Here is a 25,324-nt window from a genome sequence, read left to right on the forward strand (position 1 = left end):
AGAAGTTCATGATTTTCCAAAAATGTCCCCCTTCCAAAGTGGTTTTTTTTTTTAAAAAAAAAAATTACTAGTAAAGAAAGAGTGAGATTTAAGAAATGAAGAAAGAATAGAGAATTAGAACCCAGACTCTCTAATTCCTATGTCCCCTTTTCAGATGTAAAAACAGAATGCAAAATCAGAAAACTTATTTACGTTAAAATTTACCATGACTAGTTACTCACTCGACGTGGATTAGTGTTGTTAGGTTCTTAATTATGTACACAAAAGTCAGACCAATAGTAAACACTAAAGACTTTGAATACATTAGTTGATGGGCAACAAATATATACAATAGAAGTAATTAATGCTATATGTTGTCAAGAAAAGATATAGATTAGCCGGAAAATAATTGAAGGTAAATAATTTGTCACCAGACTAAGGTCTTCTTTCTGCTACATACAACGTCTTTGGTTGTCACAAAAAGTTCAGAACTAATACTCCAACATGAGTAAATTAAAGCCCCTTTCTTTTAACGGAGTACAAGACATGAGAGATATGGAATAGGCATACAGTGGTAAACCCGTAATGAGCATGAGCTACCCAAGAAGGTACAAAAATTACGGATGCATGAAAAAAAAAAAAAAAAAAAAGGATTCACGGAGGGGTACTGTTGCTTGGCTGCTTTTGAGCTCCAAAAATGTACAGGTATTGGAATAATCAGTTAAAAGAAAGACAAAAAGGCAGTGAAAGAGAGAGCAGGTATTGGAATGATCATATGCATGCTGCAGTATGTTTTTTTTTTTTTTTTTTGAATTGCTCGTAAATGCTCACCAATTTTTTCTTTTTCTTTTTTTATTTTTGGGCTTGAGGGTGTGGTTAGTTTTACCAATAGTTTGATCTTTCATAATGCCAACGCTAAAACAACAAAATGCAAGTGGGGTTTGAGTACATTGGTCAAATTAAAGCTATAAATGAAGAGAAGAAAACGAACGAAAAGCTAAAGTATTCTGTAATGTTGCCAGAAAAAAGAAACCCCTGTAATGTTGCATGTATCCGGAGGTTTAACAATTCCTAGTTATTTATGATCTGGCCGAATTTAGCATGAAGCAGGTAAAAATGAAAAATGTAAACGCATTCACGTCATGATGATTTTGTTTTTTGCGAAAATCCTATGAAAAAGATGAGAGTTGGAGGAGCGTGAAATGTTGAATCCCAGATATGTATGAGAAATGGAGAAAGAACTACAGAACCATTTTAGTTCCAGGTTGATTCGGAACTCTACAAGTATTAAACTTTGGGTAAACCACTTGTCAATTGCGACTGAATACCCTGGGAAACCTCATCATCGTTGAGAAGAAAGGAAGGGGAAAAAAAAAAGAAAAAGGGCCAAACAGTTTCACCGTCCTATATCAAAAGTGCGTACTGCGTAACCTAGCTTTTCATTATTTCTCTGCCCACATGTCCGAATGTTGGGAAGTAAGTAGAAAAGATTGAAAGGACAGTACCCCACTAGTATCAAGACAAACAATGCGTTCATGTAATATCTGTCTGGAAATGAAAGAGTCGAATTTTGGAAATCTACACACACACACACACACACACACACACATATATACACTTATTTGATTGTTATTAAAATCTGAAAAACATTTAGTGCTTAAATTTCTGTCATTTGCGCCCATGCATTAATTGTCAATTTCGTTTCTGCTGGCAACAATAATCGTACTCTGTTGAATTTTTATCAGCCGTGAAGATGCACTCACGGGTAATTTAAATAATTACCACAATAATTTCTGGCCTTGAAGTAATTAATCAACACACCATAGATATTCTTTGGGACTACAGTTATTTTATCTTATTTTTTTAAAATTTCACAGTGTAATTTTTATCCGTTCTTTAGAATTGCAGTGTCCATTTTTCAGATTTATTCTTTAACACATGTACACAATAACTTCTGCCATTAATATAGATTTCAATAATATTATGATATTTTATCAAAAATTAGCACCGATCGAGGCGAGCCCAGAAGTGAAGTCAGGCGCCCTAATTAAGGAGTAGCAGTTTCCAGCATAGAATAAAATATTATGAAGTGAAGGACCAAAGCAATAGTAAAGAAAACGCGATCGATGGAGTCACTGATTCACGTCGACATATACATTATATCGTACACAATTTTGGAAATGAAGAGATTAAAAGGCGCACATCACACTGGACGTTGATCGAAGATTAACTCGAAGCAAGCATTCTGGCTTCAGTCAGGTGAACGATCAGACATTAATCAACTGCCCGGTTAGTTATGTTTGGAATGACCCATACCAGGACTACGTCCAGGGTTCGTAGGTCGAAAGGAATCCACTTTTCCCTCTAGAAATCTGAATCCAGGCCCCTGCCCCGCAACAGGTTTCTTGGCCTCTACCAAATCAACTATTTTCGCTGCGTGGCCCGCTCGATGCGTACGAGATGTACATTGCGAGCTCCTTGCCTCCCCTAGATTCCTACCATGGCCGCGAAGTGCTTCTTGGCTCGAAATGGTTAGTAGGAAGATAAGCAAACGGGTAAAGAAGCTGGCCATCGGCGAATAATGAGCACAAGTGTATCTTAATTTCAATCCCCAAGTTTAAAATGAGGAGGGAGGAAAAATGATAGCAAGAAAGTTGGTAGCAAAACGAAGCCGAGGGAATGGTGGCCAGCAATTGAAGCAAGAAATCCCAACATCTGGATTGGTATTTAAGGGGGTAGAAAAGTAAGTTGAAACATGTGCGGTCCCATCCATCTAGGAAGATTCCACATACACGCAAAGGATAGGAAAAAGAGCAAAACATTGGTGGACAACAAGAATTACACAGGGAGTTTGTCCGACTAAAACGATCACAGAGACAAGCCATTCATAGGACATTTCACGGTTTGTACTGTCATTTCTGGACAAACCATATCATGCAGCTTACATGCAGCTTTGTGCCCCAACAGCGGCGCTTTTCATTGTAGGCGGTGAAAAGATTTCGCAAGCCTATTCATTAGTGCTGTAACATCCAACTCAAGTTCTATCCTCATGCTATGATGCGTTCTTGTTTTTTTCCTCATTTTTGGTCGGGCTCTACATCTCATGGCTTTGCTATTCATTGTTTTGTGGGAAAAAAAAAAGGGGGTAATTTGCGAGATAGCAATATATGAAACGTGATCATCATGCATGCATTATACAGGCAAGGATATGTCATTCTCATCTCATGTATGATAAAGCAAATTTTTATGCTCATCAGCTTCGACGACAATTTTTTTATTACCTGGGGGTTTCTCTTAATTATAAGTTCAAACTTTTTTTTTTTTTTTTTAAATTTATGTCAGTCATCACATGCATGCAATCACATCCAGCCACCGGGTAAATTTTTCGGTCTTGTTACCCGAATAAAAGGATCCATCCGATTATAAAAACTAACACTTCCAGGCAGAGAAACTAATTTCTTCGCATTAATGCTTTTAGAAACTCCATATTCTGTAAATCGCGTACGACACGGAAATGCATGCTTGGACATATGCAGCAGGCAGGAAGCAACCACATAATAGTGAAAACCCAAAAAAATATGATTTGTGGGTCGTGGTGCACTACAGTAGTGGTCGAATGAACTCTGGATAAAATTGGGATGAAAGTCGGACTATAACCCTTCAAACAGAAGATGAGGTAAAAGAAAGTGGGTGGGGCTAATAATAACTCCTTGGAAAGAGCTCAATTTTTTTTACAAAAAAAAAAATAATTTTACAGCAATTTCCCGAGGAGGTTTAAACTGGCCACTGAAGAAGAATTGAGTTTAAGCATCTAATTTTCATTCTAAAATGCGTAAAGAAAAAAGAAAAGAGAACTTTTATAGCAAGATCTTTGACCATTGATCACTCACCTTGGAGACCTGGATTCCCACGGGACGGATTTAACCAATCAAGAAGTGCCTTGAGCTCTTGAACCAAAACACAGGAGGAAAAAATGGAAGAAGATCGAACGAACTCTACGAATCAACACGTCTTCAAGACACTGCATTATGGATTGGCCAAGCAAGAGTCTTTAGTTTTTAGAAACTACAAAACTGTTTATGAGAAACATGTTGTTTCTCAGCCGGCAACCTACACCCATCTTGTACTGGTACGTAAATGACTGCCTCTGGTCTACGCTACGTTAATTAATTTCCTGCCTTCAGTCTGAAATATTTCTAGTTAACATCTCGTACTTAACCCAATCAATCTGGTGAATTTACCCGATGATACTCAATCGACAGAATACAATTAACAATGTAACTAAACCTTGGCATGAAATTTTTTTTTTTAAAAAAAAAAAACCCCTCGGCATGAAAATGAAATTTATGCGGGCACCCGAAAAAATTGATGGATGGATCAACACACTAATTCACTGGACGTTCGAGGCGGCCCGGAGAGTTCTCCGTATACGAGATCGGGAATTCAAATCACACCTCCTTGTGCACAAAGGGAAAGCATAGTGCATTTTTTAGAAAAAAAAAAAATTTAGAAATTGCAATAGTTCACCTTTTGGATCTGAGGAAGGTGTGGGTTTTGTTTCTTTTTCTTGTTAACTCTTATATAAATTCAATTAGACTTTCCTTTCTTCTAGCGTAGGAGCAATAGTAGTGCTAAAAATACGTGGACAGCTCAAGTTGTACGTACCGCTAATGAAGAACAAGTTGGTACTTTTTTTTTTTTTAAAGACATTTCATAAGCGGTGTTTGGTACTCTCGCTAATTAACATTAATGATTGTAACACACATGCCCCGGCACCCCTGCAAAATTCTCTCTGGCCCATGCTGCCGTTGTCCAGAAATTTAGTACTAGTATTAACTATAAAGCTACGAACGGACGGACAGAACTCACAAACCGTAGCCGTACGTTAGCATTTTCTGTTTTCTTATTTGATGAACTTTCGGTCCCAGTAGTATTGAAGTTGGCAGTTTGTCATTTTAACAACAATCAGATTTATGCAAAAGAACATAAAAAATGGTCCCAAATCCTAGTACTAGTTAGGACTTGGTGGCTTCTCGTCGGTAGATTTCTCTTCATTTTTCATAATACATATTTGGATACATAACACAACACAACACGTGTGTTCATTTGTCAACAAGAGCTAGAATCAGTCAACTTTAAAATAATTATATTTTTTTTAACAAATAAAAATACATGTCATGCATGCATGCATTTAAATATGGACCGTGAAAAATGGAAAGAAAATTCACTGGAGAGGAGATAATTCGGTAGTGGTTAATTGCCTCATTTTCTAGATGGATAGCCAGATATCATATCACATCATCGTATTTGTCTAACAACTAGTAGTAGAAATGCCTATGCTCTAAAGTGCCCAACTTGGTGTAATTCCCATTGTTTGATTAACAATCAGCATTCAGCCGCAATTTTCATTCCATTTCTAATAACTTGTGTGAAGTTGTAGTAATTAAGATAGTAAAAAGTAGAAACCTCATAATCACGTACGGGTATGTTCTTCGAGGAATCCCAAAAAAGAAAAAGGAAAAGAAAAAAAAAGAAGCTCAAATCCCTCACCAGATTCGCTCCCTTCACTTTTCGGCTAATTCATCTGGTACAACAATTAAACAACGAATTCTCGGTCGAAGAAATTTTATAAGATTTTGCGGTTTCAAATTAAATGTTGTCCTTAATCCAAAGCCGCTTTTGAGCTTTAATTAAACAGACATATACCTTTCTGACTCTTTCCCATCTCTACGCAGGTTTGGGCATGCAACCACAAGAAGGTGGAACGTGCTCGACATTTCTTATGGGCAATATTCATTTTGCTTAGTAAAGATCTTTTGATTCTTCTATTTTATTCAAAGATTTCAAAGTCATGTTTTTGTTTTAAATCTCAAATTTTCCTAAGGCATAAAAAGTTGTACTCAGTTTGCTATATACAACCGTAATGCCCCGTAGTGAGTTACTTTAGTCTACTTGTACGACCATATAAATTGTCATGGAGTTTGTAACCAAAAGTTGAAATACTTTTGTACTTACTTTTTTTATGTACTTCGTGACTAATGTAAAGATGGTGTCAGCATTACAAAAGTAAAGATGGTGCCCGTGGGCACCCGCTCCCATTGTCATCCCCAACTATTAACAATGGATGAACGATAATTATGCAAAATTTAAATTTGAAATTTAACTTTTGCGTAGATGTCATGAATCAGACGGTGATAGTGTATACACTGTTAGTTAGTGTATATAAGATTTACTCTTATTTTATTAGCTGTTGATTCCAAAAAATTAGGAATCTCGATTGCAATTATAGAAGAAAAAAGTACTACTATTAGATTAAAAGGAAAAAGGCTTTTCCAAGTCGAATTTTATGGCTCAATTTGGATGGTTTTTTCTTGGTGTGTGTTTATAGTTTTGTGGTTGGAAGATACATTTCAAAGTTTTCACAGCCACCATCCAAACTAAGGAAGATACAGCCCTTCAATGAATCAGACTTTCTGATAATTGACTTGCTGTAGCAGCCGGTGAAATATCCGACTAAAGTGAAGCCACGCCAGACTCGAGAAATTCCGCTCCAATTTCGCACGGTGGTGTCTGTCCCGCCACCGCCTCAGCAGATTCACAAGCCTCCTCCGCCTGAGCGAATGATGGTTGGTAATCGATTTGATCAGCAATTCCGTACCGTTATGCCCTCTCTCTGTCCAAAAGTCCACAGTTGTGTCCAGATTCTCAGATTTTGAAGGCCAGCTTACCTCTTTGATTTGTAATTTTGGCGGTTAATTTCGCTGTTATTACACTTTCGGGGCTCATATTATTATTTCTTGTTTTAGTCTTGGCAATCTTTATCAAGTTACTACCGAAATTCTCATTAAATAGTTTGCATACAACTGTCCTTGCCCATAGGAATCGAATAAAAGTGCATGATTGGCACTTAAAGTTCTGTTTTACTGTAATTTTGCCCTTGCTTGATTTGGCCATTCAATCCACGCTTGGGGTTTTACATATGTTGCCCCATTTGGAAACCTTTTAAACTGAACTCCACTTTGTATTCCCCTTTCTATCTCAATTGGGTGGGACGAGCTTTAGAACTTTCTCTTCAACAGAGAGCCGACAAATTGAGGGAATTGGAGAAGTTTTCCAAATAATCTCTCTCACGTAAGATCCAGAGATTTAATTAGTGGGCAACTGTCATTAATAACTAAGAAAGAACTCGAAAAAATTCTAGTGGGAAAGCGACCCTTCTAGCCTGCCATTTTTGCGCTGATTATTCGAGCTGTAAAGAGAATCTTGGCGTTTTTATATTCTGGTAAATATCAATCTGGTACTAGAAGTCTGAGTGATGCTCGGAATGATTTGTAACTTTCCAAACCTTTGTTGTTGACATCTTTCTTGTGATTGTGATATATGGTGGTGGGTTTACTCTTCTTCTTTTTTTTTTCAACCTTATTCGGCTAGAAGACTAATAAACAAGTGAGTGAAAGTTAGTCAACATCAAATCTAAGTCTCTAAAATCAGAGTTTTGTCCTGTGTAAACAGTTGAAGCCAAAACCTTGTCTTGCTGTTGCGGGCATGTGTAAAGCGAGAAGACTCTGCGGTCTATGGTGTCTCTCCTCCCCCTTTTAACTGAGGCCTGCCACAAAGAAAAATGACTCCTTCCAAAATCCTCAACTAGTAATGGATACACTTACCAACTGGAACTTCAACTACACCCATTTAGTTAAATATTTACCATATATAATTCATAATTAATCTTACTTCTAATATGTAATCCTTACATGTAACATTAATTTCCTTGAACTAGTTATTTAACTATGAGACATTCGGAACTTGTCAAAATTGTCAAGACTTGGGAAGTTGGATAACCCTCTCTCTGTCTTCCCCTGTTGAACTTTAGAAACAGTGGCAGCTATACATGAAACATTTAACACACAATAAGAAAAAGCAGGCATGCTTATAACATCTCTAACCTGAGCTGATCATCCTTCAGATTCTAGAAGATATTATTGTATAAATACAAATAAACTTGAAGAATTTGACAACCAGTTATGAACAAGAATTGTGGTCTGAAAATGAGAATTTTAATTTGGTTTTCTTTTCGTCTCTACCTTTTTTGGTTCTTCTATCGTGTCTTTTTCCACCCCCGCCCCCCTCCTTTCTTAATGTATTAAAGCTATTTTTCTTTACATGTTGCATGTGCATGGGCTTCATAGTCCACTTACCAAGAAATGTTTACTTGCATGCATGATAGAAGTAGAACAAAAAAACTCAAAATGCATTTAAATTAATCTAACTTTTATCTTTTATTTCAGCAATACTTCAGCTGTCACAGCTGATTTTCTAAGCATGCATTAGAACACATATCTGCTACACACGAATGCAGCTCTTTACAGATGACATATTTGCTTCAAGTGAATACAACAACTCTTTACAGAATGTGGGGACTGGATTAAGAGGACTTATTGATACGTGGATAACCATTTAACAAAGGAACTCCACAATACAGACAAGTTGCATAGATTTATATGTACCCAATTTGTCTACACATTTGGCTCTGAGTTTGTGCTTCGGTAGAAATGGCCAACACCAGGGCTGCGACCTGGTCCTGTGGGTCGGAAATCATCGGGGTTTGACTCGAGAGCATGAGCTACACTGGACGTGCTATTTGGTGCATTTTGCTTATTCTCCGCCTTTCCTCCTACATATGAATGACCAACTCCTGGACTGTTTCCTGGTGTTGTAGGTTGAAAACCATTCACGTATGCTGTTAGTGAGCTGCCAAATCCAGGATTTGGATTTGGACTGACTCTCGACGTTGGTGGGAAAGATTCTTTCGCTTCTGAAATTTCATGACTAGCAAGGGTCCACGTTACATGAAGATCACCTTTGTGCCCCAGTGGGCTATGCTTTGAGCCTATTGGTTCTTTGCCCCGATTTCCCTGTCCTTTCTCATCTTTAAAATGATCAGATTTCTGTTTGTTGATTTCTTTTAGTTGCCTTCCCCCTGTACAGAGAAAAGCATGGCCGGCAATAACCGTAAGAAGGAAACCGCAAATATAAATGTGTTTGTTCCAGGCCATATCTAGGGGAATAGGATATTATTGGTCTTGACTGCGAAGGTTTTATGTATCTTTTTTTTCTCTATACAGAAAGGGAGAGCAAGAGGAGCAAGGTGGGGAAGGAAATGGTTACTTCTGTTTAGGATTTAGAGCTGAATGGTAAGTCTGCTGCACCTGCTTTGGTATTTATAATCCTGGAAATAAACTGTAGAAGATTTTTCAGTTATCAAATATCTATGCAACTACATGATTTTGGATCGTCCATGTTCCTTTAAACTATTCTAAGTTCATGATCTTAGATTGAATCATATGCTGGCATTGTCATTGATCTTTCAACCTTGCCGCATGCTGTCACTGTTTCCTCCTTTCTGTTATTTTTTATTGCTAGGACTCCATTTTTTCTGTCCTTTTCATAGTTAAAAATTGGACTAATCTACATATTTTGAAATAAGATCACTGCAAATGATCTGAGGATCCCTAGAATATTCGTTTAATTGTTAATCACAGGTTGAAGTATGTCCTTTGCAGGTTGATACTTTTAATGTATCTTGACCTTTCAATGTGCTCAAATGATGCTGTTTCATTGTTTAGTTGTTCAAATGTAGTAATCATTAAATCAATAAATTTGGATCCAGTCAGATTATAGGACCTGGAATTCTTGTGTTAGAATAACTGCGTTGGCCTTACCACCACCCAAATGCAACACCAAAATACTGGGATTCTTCTGTACTGCCCACTTATTGATGTCTACGTTTTTTTTATGTGGATGGTTCATATGCAATGCCCAAACTCTTTCGGTCATCAAATTCAAGTGAAACACAACTGTCTTGTAGTCATAGTTTAGTTTTGTTTATGGTGTTCTAAGCTTTTGACTGAATTGTTTGATCGCTAAACTGCTGAAAAATTAAGATCCAACAAGCCACAGAATGCTAACCATGATCAGAAAATAATAACTTTCTTACATCACTACCGTCTTTCTTCCAGTGCCAAAAATTGCCTTATAACTCAACTCCCTGTCTTCTTTCTTTTTTCGTAGCAGAACATTGACAGAAATTGTAACCATTTGCCTAACCAAATGACGGAAATTATTGTACGACCGGAATGCTGAGGCTCTTCACCTGTTTTTGTGCAGGTAAAAATTTGGTTTCTGGAGATTGTTAAGTCAAATATTGCTGTATTCTTCTTGAAAGTAAGGTGTGACTGCAAACTTCATTACTCTACATGATTGTTGCTTTCTACGGTTAAAAGAATCCCTCACCTACCGTGAAGAAGGAAATTGAAAATAGAAAAGAGTTACAACTGAAATTGGTTCCCCTGGAATCAAGTAATATTCTGTTTGAAAGTAGAAGCACCATTGCTTTGTGCACATGTGCACTTATTGAAATAATATTTTCAACTACTAGAGCAACTGCCACTAATGGAGAAAAAAAAAAGCAACTTTGGTTATTAATGGATGGACGAGATCAACAGCCGTAATTTGACCAAATATCAGTACTCATGAGTCAAGATCTGATGTGCTCCGTGAAATTTATAAAAGGAACACTTTGACCCTCAAAATCTTTGTTGGATTTGTCCAATACGGCATTTGATAGTATTTTAATGGGCATGTCCTCTACTTTTTGTGATAGGCTTCCTGAGTTTCCTTTTGTGAACCTATCACAGCCTGCCATGCCCAAATCTGTTGGTGCTGATAACCGAAAGCTGGTTCGCTCCTCTTAGAACTAGAGAAAAAGAGTGCGCTAATGACCTGATCACTTCTTTCTGCTCGTGGAGAATTTGGTTAAGTGACTGCATTAGGGATATATTTTTGCTGATGAGCTGTTTTGTTGTATGTATTCAACAAGGTCTTGGATCACTGATTCATAGAGTGACTTGCATGGAACATAGCCCACACTTAAAAATTGGAATTCACGTAAGGTGACTCATTGCCACGCATAGGTGACGAGGCAATAGATATAGGACTGAAGTGTCTTTGCTGAATCCAGAGTTCTTACTAGATATAAACTGAAAACACAAATGCTGGTTACACTCCTATTTTTTCCATGACGTAAATTAAATGGTACAAGCTGGTAGAAGATCTTGCAGGACTCCAGGGATAAAAATTGGAGGTCTAGGGGATCCAAGTTTAATGATACCCATTAATTGCCCGCCATGGGTTAAGACAGGGAGAGCGACTGGGAATGATCAGCATTTTGCAGTTTTTACTGGCAAAACAAGCCTTCCTTCCGTGAATCTCAGCATTAAGCGGGCTGTTTAAAGAAGAAAAAGAAAAAAAAATTGCTCGTCCTCTGTTTTCTGGAGCGTGTTGCTGTAACTTGTAAGAGGTGTTCCTTCCTGCATCACTTCAAATTTCATTCGATACAAAGCTGTTTGTGTTTAAAACTTCCAGTTACTGAAATTTGTTAATTCTATAAACTGCCAGGGTCATTGCTTCGCACCGGGGATTATTAATCTTCCCTGTTTTTTCTGGCAAGCCTAAACTCAATCTTCCCTGGTTCACTGCATGAGCTCAACTGGTTCATAATTTACAAACACCCCATTGGTTGCTGCCAGAAGTTCGGGCATTGCTAGTGGCGTGTAGCCCCATTCCTCCTCCCACCTCTCCTTCAACCAACTCCAGTACTCCACCAACACGAGATAAAAAGCTGAGTAAAGTCAAATCCACCACAGCCATCCACCGCCGGGGTCCCCAGCACTTGTTTTTGTCGCAAAATAAGTTTTGAATTTACAGATATCAAATTTCATAGGATAGGAATATATAAATGAACAGTGAATTAAACAAATCCAGCAGACCAACCCAAGGAAGGACCCTGGGGTATGCCTAGACCGCCTCCACTGCATGCAGCCGCCACACCACCGCCGCGCCTTTTCGATCTTGACTTGCAGAATGGAATCAGAATAAAGAAGATTCCTTGAAAAGGACGCATGTGTGGTTGGCTCCTCGAGTCCAGGAAGCCTCTCCGTCACCCGCCCCACTAAACTCGTAAAGGCACTACGTTAAAAAGAGGCAAATACTAATTATAATTAGCCGCCCATTTGATTCTGTTTTGTGCTTGGTGTTGGGCCTGAATTTGCAGTATTAGTAAGTTCAAATGATGAAAACAGAGGTGGTGCCTTTTCTATTCTAGTAACATATGCACAGCTGGTCTAGTCTAATAGTACTAGAGTGAACGTGCGGGAAGACAACTGGATCTTTCTCGTGCCTTTCGGATCCCAACGGTCTCAAATTTCTGTAATGCTCGATGTACCACCACCACCACCAGCCAAAGGCCGATGCCCAGGCTTAGTAGTGTAATTGAGCGAAAGACAAGAGTTCAAACTTTGTCTCTTGTCAATTGTTACGTTAAGTGATTTTTTAATAAATTCAGACGAATGTCCTAGGTCCGTGATATGATTTTACGATGGGAGCTAACTAGGCATCATGTAAATCAACTAGTAATTGGTTATTGCGCCTTTAGCTAGAATTAGTAATGCACACTTGTGAATGCATCAAATGCATGCATTGGCCTTTTGGACTGTCAAATGTACATTCAACACCTGCACACAAGTTGCTTGGAATACCATCAGGACCGTCGCTTTTTCCGTACCTTCTAGATAGGGGGACGGCAAACAAAAGGTAACGGGGGAAAATCTCAAGTCTTATTTGAATAGGGCGAGCAAAAACTCTTGATCGATCATTGCCACATGTTACTCATGGTATGGAATATTACCATATAAGACGGCTTTCCTTTTCGAAGTACCATGATTTCACACGTCTTGCTAATTAATGTTAGATTCAGCGTACGCAGGCGGTTGTTGATACAATTTACCATGTGAATCTTACGGCCGTAATTAGTGCCAAAACCTGAAGGCCTGCAATGATGTACTGTACTGTAGAGTGTAGAATATATTGCTGGGAGGCGGCTTTACCTTTCTTTTATTATTCGTATGTGGTTAGATTCGGCTCCCTGCAAAATCATTGAGCTTTGGCGAAAGGTTAGAGTCCAAATTCCATATGCAGTGAAAGGTCAGGCGAATGTTAGGAACTCAAATCTAGGGCCGCAAACGAGCTGAGCCGAATCGAGTTTTGAGCTAATCGAGCCGAGTCTCGACTAAATTTTATCGAGCTCAAGCTCGACGAGCTGGCAAATTTCGAGCACGAGCTCGAAAAAAAATAAAAAATAAATATTTTATTTAAAAATAAATAAATAAAATAATATTTTTTTAATAAATAATAAAATATTAAGGACATATACGTAATTTTACTATGAAAATAAAAAAAAAATATATAATATAAGTAATTTTATTATTAAATAAAAAATATATGTATATATATCCAAGGCTCGCGAGCTAACGAGCTTAATATTCTGAGCTCGAGCTTGACTCGAGCCGCTCGCGAGCGGCTCGATTCGTTTGCAGCCTTACTCAAATCTCAGTAAAAAAAATTTAAAAGAGATATTAGAACATCTTTTCAATTTAGTTAAATTTATATATCTACTATTTCTTTATATAGTTTTTAAAGTAAAATAGATTAAATTATAAGAATATTATCGTTACAGGATAAAAAAAAAAAAACTCATCTCCGAGCAATAGGCTAGCATTGGCAGAAAATTGCTGTTCTGGAGTGAACCACCAATTTTGTGCAGCAACGCTTGAACATCTTTAACTAGTTGGGAAGGTTGGTTGATGCTAATTGCTAACTTACCCGGTGAGAGCATGGGAGGATCTCCTCGGTCAGTCCCAGGTTAAGGCCAGTTTGAGAGCGCTTGACGTAATAATTAATTAAATTATCAGGGTACGAAAACGAATGTACAAAAAAGCGATCAGGAAAAGAGTTCAACTGGGCAAAGAACTGTGTATCTACATGACAAGAGTCTTTTTTTTTTTTGGTAATAAAAGGGACTATATATTAAAACAAACTTAAGTTATAGGTACAAAACGAGGGAAACAAATTCCCTTAATATCTGCATCTACTAGACTTCTCAAAGCAAAAGGAATACTTTCATAGCATACAAAATTAACATCTTGTTGAGCACCCAGTTTTGCCAATCTGTCAGCACACTGGTTTGCTTCTCGATAAGCATGTCTAAGTATGACTTTCGGCAGGGCAGAGATCAGGAACCTACAATCAGAGATAATTGAAGCATACTCATGAGTTGAGGTATCTGCCGATTTAAGCAAGTCTAGAGCAGTTTTAGCATCAACTTCTAATTCAACATTTTGCAAGTTTAGAGAGGAAGCTAAGGATAGTCCATCCCTTATCCCCCACAACTCAGCAAGAATATTGGTAGCATGTCCCAATTTTCTGCTAAACCCAGCTATCCAGTGTCCTAGGTGATTTCTGATCAAGCCACCCGATCCAGCTGGACCAGAATTCCCTATGGAAGATCCATCAGTGTTGATTTTGAAACAGGAAGGTTCAGGGGGAATCCAGTTAATGAGCACTTCTGTTCTTGGATGTATTATGTTCTGAATAGGTCCTAAAAAGGAGTATTCAGCCACCATTGCTAGAGTATTGTGCAGAATGGAGAAGAGGTTAGATGGTTCAAAAATAGCCTTGTTTCTGGCAATCCAAAGATTCCAGCAGGCAAAAGAGATAACAGTACCCCAGGGGATTCCATAAAATGGAGAAATATGCTTGGACAGACAACCATTTTTAAGCCAAACTGTAAAATCCAGATCAAAGGAAGTGGGAATGTTGAGGCTTTGCCAAAAGGAGGAAGCATGTGGGCAATATCTAAGAACATGAGCTGAGTCTTCACAGGAGTGGTTGCAGCGAGGGCAAAAAGAGTCAGAAATGATAGTTCTCTTAAGGAGAAGTGCCTTAGAAGGCAGTCTATTTTGGCAAGCTAGCCAAAGGAAATGTTTAACCTTGGACTTTGTTTTGACCTTCCAAACCCAAGACCATAGTTCAAAATCCCCTTGAGGGGGCTTTTTCTTTAGATCCTGCTCCAAAATAAGAAGGGCAGATTTGGCAGAGAAAGATCCATTTGGGTTGGTTTTCCATCTTAGAGTATCAGATTGATTACTCATTAACTGCCTTGGGATGCTTTGAATGAATCTGCAAATATTGTCTGGGAGTTCAAAAGAGAGAGAAGAAAAATCCCAAGCATCAAAGTCTCCAAAAATTTGCTTGATTTTCATTTTGGTTTCTGCTTGGGTGAGTGGCCCAGAGATCATTGATCTAAGGGGGCCTCTACCTGTCCAGTCATCCCACCATAGAAGAATTTCCTCCCCATTTCTGACATTCCACATGATGCCTTGGTTAAACAACTCTAATCCCTTCTGCAAGGATTTTTTATTGATGGATCCATTTCCTCTTTTCAAAGTGAGGTTATGGCTGGAGGTAGTACTATTGTTGTCAATGTAACACTGTTGTAAAATCTGAGACCAAAGGCTTTTAGGTTCCTTGACTAGTCTCCAACAGAGTCCAGCAAGGAGCACAGTGTTGTTATCAGAAGTCTTTCTGAGTCCTAGGCCACCTAAAGTTTTAGGTTTGCACACAGAATCCCAATTTACTAAATGAAGTTTTTTCTTCTCATCAGTGGTGCCCCAGAGGTTTCTAGGCCACCCAAAGCACAGTGTTGTTATCGGAACGAGGTTTCTAGACTCTTGTCATGTCTCTGGGACATGACAAGAGTCTAGAAACCTCGTTCCGATTCACTGCTTCATACCAACTTTCGGTTGAGTTGGCATCTTAAGACTCGGCACTTGAGGTTGTCTGGTTCACTTATCACTGCTTTTCGGCCGACTCTCGCTCATTGTTGTAGGTAATGCCATGAGCTTGTAGACATTTTTTATACTTGAGCAAATTACACTTTACCTCCTTGTGATTTTGTGGTTTAGTATTTTTGTACATAATCCCTTTATAGTTTCAAAATATATATATAATTTTTTTATGATTTGGATTAAAGTGTTAAAAATAACGAAATTTATAATTCATAACGGAATCACCTAAAATATAAAAAATGCCACTATGTAAAGTTGAAAATTACTTATCAATCACAGGGGGTTATGTGTCTATTTTAAAAATAATAAGCGGATTATATATAGTAAAGTATTAAATCATAAGAGGGTTATATGGTAAAGTATAAAATCATACGGGGTTAGTGCGTCATGTATATTATGTTTATATATTTTGATCACTTTAGCCATTCTAATTTTTAAACAAGGGTAGTTTCGATATTTTTAAAGGTTATGTTACGATCATTTCTGTCACTTTGATATTTTAATCCAAACTATGAAAGGATTATATATAATTTTTGAAACCATAGAAGGGTTATGTATAAAAACATTAAACTATAGGGGGATAAAATATAATTTGCCCTTTATACTTCTGTTTTTCCCCTTTCTTTCTATTTTGGGCATGGAAAAAAGTTTTGAGTGACTATAATTCCGATCATCACGGCAAGTTAAGACACATCCCGAAACTACAAATTTTATAGGAATTTTTACAGATTATCAACTAATCAAACCCTTATATCAAGACACAAATATACGTTAAGAAAGTGATTTGATATTACCAATTGGGTAACTTGCATATGCTACTTCTCTTAACCTAAGCTAAGCAAGCACGAGGGCTGGGCTCCTTTGTAGCCTTAATACATGCATATCTCGCTTTGTAGTTTGCGTGATGATTGCCCATTTTTTTCAGGAGGCCGAAATGTACAATGCTCGCGGAAGATTCATCCCATCCCACAACGTTCATTGAAGCACACATATGTAGACTCTTGAGTTTATAGAATAAGAGATCTGATCGAATACGCAAATAGAAGAAGCGAGTTTAATCAAGAGCAAAGACGTCTTGTCGATCTTTTCCAATTGCCATGATCACTTTAGGAGAATAGTTCTCGAATTTTGGGATTTGGCGCAGGATTTTGCAAGAGTTAGACAAGGTAAAATGAGATGCAGAGTTTTTTTTTTTTTTTTTTTTCTGTTTCTTTCTTCCTTTTTTTAGTTAAAACGAATTGAGATGAAGATTTCACTTCTACAGTTTTGATCCATTATTTGCCAACTACAATAATGGTACATTCGAAAGAAAAGAGAATTATAACCAAGTGTTGAGCGTTTTTTCACCATCTTGCAAGAATTATACTAGTAATATTTTACTCAGCAAAACATGAGAAGAATTGCACCCCAGTTTCTTTATATTAATACACTATGAGGAGAATTTTCACTAAAACTTGTAATTCTTAGGTAGTAGAAAATCCGACATTAAGACATTGAACAAGTTAGTTAATAAATATTTAGTAGCTAATAAAGCCATATAATTCACCGCTAATTACTCATATAATTATTGTGATTGATGGCACTTAAGTAATCATAAGCCTCTTAAATTGGATAGAAGGGAGAAGAAAATAAGAACCAAAATATGGAGGAAAATTGTAATTTGCCAATAATAGCGTAATTGTTCTGATTTAAACAAAAGTCGCTTTTTCTTAGCAATTAAGGCATGTTCAGTTCAAGTGAAACAATCTAATTGTCATTTATAAACTCATTCTGGAAGCTTGAAACTATATTAATTTCACTTTTTCTTGAAGATTTTAATTGTGATACTGTCCATCGGTTTATGAGGTGCAAAGATGAGAATATTTCTCAGCGTAATTAACTTCTCTTCTGTGAAAATTAGGATATTAATTTCTGTATAACAAGATTGCCACTCCTCTAAAACTTTTCCAGTTATTGTATTATATGTACTTAAATCAATTATGTCATGTGCATTGAAAAGCTGGTAAACAGTTGTGGTTAAAAACCCATTATAACTTGGACGGATAATTTCATAGAAATTTACTCCATGTAGTTTTTTTTTTTTTTGGGCGTAAATAGGGGATTTTTAACTTGAGATTTCTCACTTATACTCCATTCCCTGATACCACCCTACCCATTCCTTCCCCGACTTTTACGTAGTTTTCAACATCATCTTTCGAATTCTTTTCTCATTTTGACACACTTCACTTCATTTTTCTCATTAAATTTTTGTTGGGAAACACTATCAAGTGTAAAATGACGCCTATCTTGCAAAACCCTTCATATATACATATACGTTATTGTATTTATGATAAATCCACACTAGTACTTGAGAACACACATAATTGCCACATATAATAAATTCACACTACACTTGGCTCACGATATGAATAAACAGAACATGCACAATGAAACTACGTACTACTAGTTTACAGTAGATCTTAGACACATACAATAAGCATTAAGCAGGAGGATAAATAGGAGATGAAATGCAGTCACCGAGGAAACCCCTATATATATATATAGGAACCACATTCGCGAAAGCATAAGAATGCCAGCAAGTGACTAGCTTGGCACGTCCCTAGTTCTGTACGGAATTCCCGATCCCAGGGCTATGGCCAGGTGCAGTTGGTCGAAAGTTGTCAGCATGACCCGGAGCACCTCTTACCGTTGCTTGAGGAGGAGGAGGCGGTGGCGGGCAAGGCAGCATTACAGACGGATCAGGTGGTGTTGCTTCCACTGCTGCCCGGACTACAAAGTGCATTGGATTAGTTTCAGTACTCCTGCTGTCGCCATTTGAGTTGCCATGTTCCGCATGTACATTTTTAATCCTGTTATCCATGAGATTGTTGGGGGTCCTGAATGACAAGCGTCTACCTTCAGCAGGCTGAAGGTTATGGGAGGCCATCACAGCAACGAAAAGGATGGCGAGAATTAAACGTGCCCGGGCCATGGACAATGTGGAAGGAAGAAAGATAGGCAATAGAGGAGGAGATGCAGAAATGAAGTTTTGCATTGGGTGTGCGTTAGAACCCCCATGTTCACGGGGTATTTATACAGCCAAAAAGAGCCCGAACTGGTTGGAGAATGTCCTCACTAAAAATCATAAAGAATTAGGCACCTAACGCTTTTTTTTCTCTTGTTATTGTTAAAACAAGTGCATCATCAAGAAATGAACAAAGAGCCTGTCCTCCATCTCCATGTTTTTTATCTCCATGCTCCGTGCAACTTTTACTCGTTGCGCGGATAGTTCGGCTACCAAAATTTTATGGGACAATGTGCAGTATAAACGTAATTAAGCTACAGCTAGTATTATTAGGCTACACAGCTAGATTCGTACGGGGGCACACAATAAGCTTAGCTAGTAGTATGGGAGAGCACACAACTAGCTGGCTTGTGTCGTCACTATGAGTCTTTCACTAGTTTATTTTTGTGATACCATTACCATAATCAGTGGCATTGTGAAAATACATGTACAAATTCAATTTCTATTTAACCTGAGACACTTTAGATGATTGCATGTGTGTCTAAAACATTTTTGTGCTTTTTTGGGGGGGGGGGGGTGTGGTGGTGGTGGTGGTGTGTATGCTTAAAATTTAGGTTAGAGTGTTGAGAGCTCAAGCAAACTATTTAGTTCGATTAAGAAACAGCCAAATGATTATGGAAAATGTGTCCATGAAATAACTATTAGTATGAACTTTTGTGTAATATAACCAACCAAGCTCATAATCGTAACACCTCATCCCACATTTGATTTTATTATTATCGATCATGGTTGAATGTACTTGTGTGTAGTACAACACATTTCGGGCCTGCCAATTTGTTTATTTCACAGAAGTTAGTACGACTGTACTGATACAGCATTCAAACACTTTGGTTTGCAGCCTCTCTGCCTAGCTAGTTGAAATTTAATGGCGTATTTAAATGGAGAAAGGTGACATAGGGACAAGAGCCTACCCATCACATGCAATCACAACCGTTGGTTTGGTATATTTTGATAGATTATCTTACTCTCCTCCACTGACCTCCCTCTCGCAAAAATTCTTTTGTGGCATTGAGAGGGGAGCACAAACAAGTTCGCTTTCCAACTAGAAAACTTGCCTTTCTTCTCTGTCCGTGGTACTTACTTCGGCCCGACTTGTGGCCTCGCCTCTCACAAATTATTCTTTATATATACATACATAAGCAACACAACCAGCTAAAGGCGAGAGCCAAGCCGCCCCGGCCCATTCTTCTGCATGTTTGACCATTCACATTTCATACCCGTCTCAGGAGTCAGGCCTTGTACTTTCAACCAGTTGGCATCCCTCCAGTCGTTTAAGGTTTAAAATTGTGCGGCCACCGATCCACAGCCAAAGCTTTTACGAGAGTATTTCTCTGCTTCAAAAATTTCGTAGAATTAATAATGTAGATGCCTCCGCTTCCCAACTCCTCCAAACCCCCTCTGATGGTTCGAGCGTTTTCTGCTGCAACGGAGCTGCGGCAGCTTCTGTTGTCTTTTTGGGTTTCTACTGGCCCATAAGCGTAACAGCGGGGAGCCCAATTCGGGGGACAGCATAATACCTGATAGACGAGTCGAAATATAACCAATTGAAGTGTAACTTCAGGACTCGCAGCTTTTCCGCTCGACCGCGGCTGGCATATGGCAAATGAATCCGAGCCCACCCAGGTGGCCCAAAACAATTATGGCCCAGCATTATGCAATCCTAAATTTGATTGAGAATCAGAAGAAAAATAAGTAAAAAAGAATTATCCACAGCTTTTTGTTCGTTCTACAATTCGAACATACGCAACCAAAGGGAAAAACAAAAAAGGTCGTACAATCTTAAAGCAAAAACAAACACCAGCGCTGTACCATCTTTAAACATCTGCAAGTCTTTTTCTATTTTTTTGGTACTCCGCAGAATAGTAACTTGGAAAACTTTAAGGCTAAAGATAAAGAGGCGGAACCAAATCGAACAACAAAATGAACAGACAAGAAACTTGAGAATAGGCAATCGAACCTTTGACTTGCATTCTGTATTTCTTTTCACTGCCTAAATTTCATGTCTAGAACTATACATGATATTTCCGTGACATCATCAGTGAAGAGTGAAGTAGTGGGAGAACAGAAAAAAGGGCAAAAAACAAAAAAAAGCTAAATTAAATTTGAGTGGGTATTTAAATAAACCTTCAATACCAGTCAGTTTCTGCAAGTGTTGGTTAATATGCACGCCTCCTTCATGGATTTCTGAAGGACTATGATTAGTAGTCAGCATGGAGGAACCTTTCATAAACTGTTCCTTGTAGTGTCTTGTTAACATCATCCCAATTCTCAATATGCTCTGATAATGGCCCTTTGTGTATCTTAACCTGACGACTAATTAATTCCATCAGTGGCAGCTTTAGAAACTCTTGGACATCTACTAATTTCTGAAAAAAAGAGCAAGAGAGCACGAGCACACTGTAATATACTGTATACTTTTATTTTACGAAGATCCTGAAAAAGAATTTGCAACAAGAATTCCAATAAAGTTTAAAGGAGGAGCTTCTTACAGTTCTATTTTTGACAAGATCTTCATAAAACAGAATGATGTGCCGGGTGCTCTGGAACTGCTCCAGAGTCTTCATTACAGTCACCTCCATTTGCTTTAAATCTGTCATCAAAGATGTTAAATTGATGACAGGTTTATATCTGGAAAGGGTTTCAGCCTGCAAAGAAGAAGCCACAAAAAAAATATTGTCAGAATAATGCAGGCACTAACAAAGAATACACTCACCCTTTTTCTCTTATGATCTATTTCTTGTTTTCTTTATGGATGGTTTTGTTTTTTTTTTTTTTGTGGTGGGGGGGAGGGTGTAGGGGTTGGGGTTCAGCTGCATGAATGAGAGAGAGAGAGAGAGAGAGAGAGAGAGAGAGAGAGACCTCTTCTATCGAATGCACATGAGACTTGTGTGTGCCATTCAGAAGTTTAGCATATCGATCATAAGAATTTGCAATCACTGAAACCATTCGGCGCAGTAGGTTTTTTCGGAAGAGAAATATTACAGAAACACCTCTATCATTGAAGTATTGCACGATTTCTTTGTGGTGCTCCGGTAATCCCTGAACCACCCATCACAACTTAATTCAGCTGTTTTGACAAGACAACCCATGATTGGAAGAATGATATCACATCGCATTCACAAAACACTATATCTGCTAGTCATTTAGTCCTTTATTATACATTGTATGAGCAGATCTTACGGATTTCCAAAGAGGCTGCAATGTTCCAAAAAGCATCTGCTTTTTGATCAAACTAGCAACCACTTATAGTTTTGATTCATGCCCAACACAAGTCAGTCTTTCGAGAAACAAAAGGAAACTTTCCGGTTGCTACTACTGGAGTAACTTCTCCTATAGATATCAAGATATTTCCATCTTGCACTAGAGTCATGCCATAAAATCCAATAACACTTCAAACTATGCATATAAAAAGCAGATAAATTTATTGCAGGAAAACTATAATGATTCCAAAAATTATTCAGCTTTTCTTTACTTAAAAACGATAAAGAGAGGGTGCACATATAGTTCATTTCTACATTCCCCCCTCCCCCTTTTCGGTTGGGGTGGGTGTTGTGGAGGGTGGGGCTTGGAAGGGTTTAGAGGGATGCAGTTCCTCTGAATCACTATTCTGGTTTACATATGATGGTCAACATAGTTGCCTTATTTAAACTATGAACTATGTGAAAAAGCAAAGGAAAAAGAGTTCCAAAAAAAAAAAAAGAGGCACATTATTTATTATAATGAGCAATTCAACTGGCAGATACTGCTCTGAGGACGATATCAATGTTTGATTAAACAGATAATAGGAACATATTGAAAATACATGCTGTACAGCACTCAGGAAATAGATTATTGCATTATCTTTAGCTTGAAGAGCAGAATAACATCCCCTCCTTTCTCCTCACATAATTCCCCAATTTAGCTAAGTAATATGACCAGCGTGAAGGACTATAAAGCCCCTTAAAAGAGCTCTTGATTCAATGTGCTTTCAGACAGCAAGGCATTGATAGTGAATAACTTGTGAATTTGACTCCGATCTTTTACGTGGTTGATAAGCAAGCAAGAGGTGTTCTAAGGCACTGAATATAAAAGAATCATATGCTCTTAAATTGGTCCAAAATACAAAAAAAAGTTTACCTGATTAAGCATCCACTTGAAACCGACAGCAGCAGAACATTGATTCTTTGATGCACTTGTAAACCAGTCGAGATTGTAAACTCTATCCAGAGTCTTTGTGATTGAAGAAGCATTCTCCCTCCTCCCTTTGACAGAGAAAATCTCACCATTGGAACTGGCATTAACATGACTATTCAGCAAGGTCTCAAACCAACCACTGCCAGATCTCTGCATCGACAGAATGGCAAAGAGTCGTACAGGATTACAAGAACATTCAGCCCTGCCAACATGACAAATATTGATAATAATACTGATTAGACTACAGTACACAGCAAACATAAGCCAAACCAAGTTCTCAATACCACCTGCGAAATGTTTTAGGCTTGGGATAATGCAAGTAAGGAGTTTCGGACCGATCGATGTCATATTCATGACAATAACTCTCTAGAACTTCAATATTCAAAAATTTGGTTTTGGTGCTGAAATTGGTTTGCTTTAGACAGACTGAGCAGATATAAACACCACAGACCATCACAAATACTAAAACTATAGTCCGCAACAACACTGGAGATTTCTTGGGAGCTTTTATTATAAGACCGTCCTGCAATGCAAATACAGTCCAAATGTCAATGCCTACTACAAAAACCATTATATGCTGAAAATCGAAAAATAAATCACTTCAAAATTGTCCATTACTGCCTCAAGAGAAGAGTTTGATTTACGACAAACAAACGATTTCAAGAACTAAACCTAAAAATACCAATTAATTCTCAGAAATGCACAATGGAATAGATTCAAACGTGAAAACTTGAATGTCCAGAGTAACATAAAAAATCAAAGTCAAGGTTAAAGACTATTATTGAACATAACACTAAAAAGGAACACAGACTGCTTGTTGCTTCAGGAGTCAGCTCAGAACATCAGAGAAATGAGCACGAAATCTATTTTCAAAGCTCAAGAATGAATGCAATTATGCTTCAGAGAGGTCAATTAAGCAGCAGACCAACTACCCATGAAAAAGTAACAGGCAAGAACAAAAGGGAGCAGCTAATGCTGGTAGAACAATAAAAGAAGTCCTCAAAGGACCGTCTATAACACATGCAGCAAATTTAACTACAAAAGACTGATGAAAACATGAATGCCAGCCTAACCTACTCTGGTGAAGTTAGGCTGTATTTGTGGTAAGTAACCAAAAAAAAAAAAAGATCAAGAAAAAGATATAAAAACCTAAAATCTAACACCCAACCCATGAAAAATATGCACGCTACCAGGAAAAAAATTACACAAATATGAGAAAAATTCCAACTTTCTCAGGCCAAAAAATAGAGGAAAAAGGAAAAGAAGCCCTGAACCCATTGCCAGACTGTAACTGGCGTTCCTCATTTCAGATGCATAAAAGAAAAGGTCATGTCCAAAAGAAGAGGAAAGTGGCAGGGGAAAAAAGGGAAATAAATAGAACTGACCTTGATGAAGAGACAAATTTCTTCAGCCATTTACCAAAAACAGAGCTCAGAGACTTCTATTCTTCATCCCTTTTCTGGAATTTCCTCAGCAGCTCCCCCAACCCTTCTTCAAGCGGCTACCAATTCAGTAATCCTGTATAAATTATAAAAGAAAGACAATTCCACCGCGGGTGTGTGTTAGTGCGTGTACAGAGTGAGCAGACTTGGTGGGGTTGGGTTGAGTTAAAAATTCCTCGTGAAGAGAACAAAAAAGGCATTTAAAGGCAAACAGCTGGGGCTGGTTTCTGGGCGCTCGCGGTTCTACAACTTTCTCATAGTATACAATTGGATTCAGATTATTTGTATACACTGGAATTCGTACATATGCATCTGCATTTAAATGGGAAGGAGCATCGGAGTAGCACTTTATACGGAGAAACACAAAGTAGTATGTAGTTGGTATCGATGTCAAGGAAACCAAGGGAGTTATCATACGTGACCCGTTTGTCGTACCTAAATGGCCAAACAAATAAATGCCTCAATCAATATTGACAACATTTGTCAAATTCCAAAACACCAATCAGACTTGGAAGTTGGGAGCCTTGGGACACAGCATCTCGGACGTGCTGTGCTTAAGGGCAAAGCTTGACTGCTGACTCGGTCTACGCATTACGCAAGACTTGAGACTCTCTTTTGTTTGGTAAGCATATATTATTATTACTTCAAGATTTCATTTTAGAAATCACGTAAGGTAGCATGGTAACGGATAATGGGAGTAATGATAAAGTAGGAAATCTTTTTTACTGCGGTGACTCCTCCCTTAATGGGAGGTTTATCATTTATGAATTGATATCGCGCATAACAATGACACCTTCCTTAGGATAGTATTATACTGCATTAAGTAGCATGAAACATGGTGGAGTTGTCGGTTCAATTATGTCAAGCCACACGTTTAATTAAATCCTAAGGGATAACTTTTATGTTGGTCTCCTACTATTTGGATA

The 25,324-nt window shown here is 38.0% G+C and overlaps 1 protein-coding gene across 3 annotated transcripts; it reads right to left on the reverse strand.

The window, feature by feature from the left end:
- Window positions 1-19,463: 19,463 nt before the first annotated feature.
- Window positions 19,464-24,841, reverse strand: LOC113698112 (uncharacterized). 3 transcript variants are annotated; one of them, XR_011817918.1, is made up of 7 exons: window positions 24,342-24,841; window positions 23,244-23,479; window positions 22,900-23,158; window positions 21,643-21,822; window positions 21,273-21,428; window positions 20,908-21,149; window positions 19,464-20,443 (listed from the first exon to the last, which is right to left on the reverse strand). XR_011817918.1 is itself a non-coding variant. In XM_027217807.2 (6 exons), exons 1-6 carry the CDS (start codon window positions 24,369-24,371, stop codon window positions 20,982-20,984), a joined length of 1,029 nt encoding a protein of 342 aa, XP_027073608.2. In that variant the 5' UTR covers window positions 24,372-24,841; the 3' UTR covers window positions 20,721-20,981. The 3 variants fall into 3 exon arrangements, 1 of the variants encoding a protein (XP_027073608.2); XR_011817917.1 differs by having other exon boundaries at window positions 20,917-21,149; window positions 24,342-24,840; XM_027217807.2 differs by lacking the exon at window positions 19,464-20,443 and having other exon boundaries at window positions 20,721-21,149.
- Window positions 24,842-25,324: the final 483 nt, after the last annotated feature.

This window comes from Coffea arabica, chromosome 7c (genome assembly GCF_036785885.1).
Source record: "Coffea arabica cultivar ET-39 chromosome 7c, Coffea Arabica ET-39 HiFi, whole genome shotgun sequence".
Lineage (NCBI taxonomy): Eukaryota > Viridiplantae > Streptophyta > Magnoliopsida > Gentianales > Rubiaceae > Coffea > Coffea arabica.

Excerpts from the sequence above, each read along its gene's own strand:
- LOC113698112 (XM_027217807.2), bottom strand. The coding sequence starts at position 24,371 with ATGGCTGAAGAAATTTGTCTCTTCATCAAG. Across the intron at positions 23,480-24,341 it reads AAATTTGTCTCTTCATCAAG|GACGGTCTTATAATAAAAGC; the intron begins GTCAGTTCTATT and ends TTTGCATTGCAG. Across the intron at positions 23,159-23,243 it reads AAGCCTAAAACATTTCGCAG|GGCTGAATGTTCTTGTAATC; the intron begins GTGGTATTGAGA and ends TCATGTTGGCAG.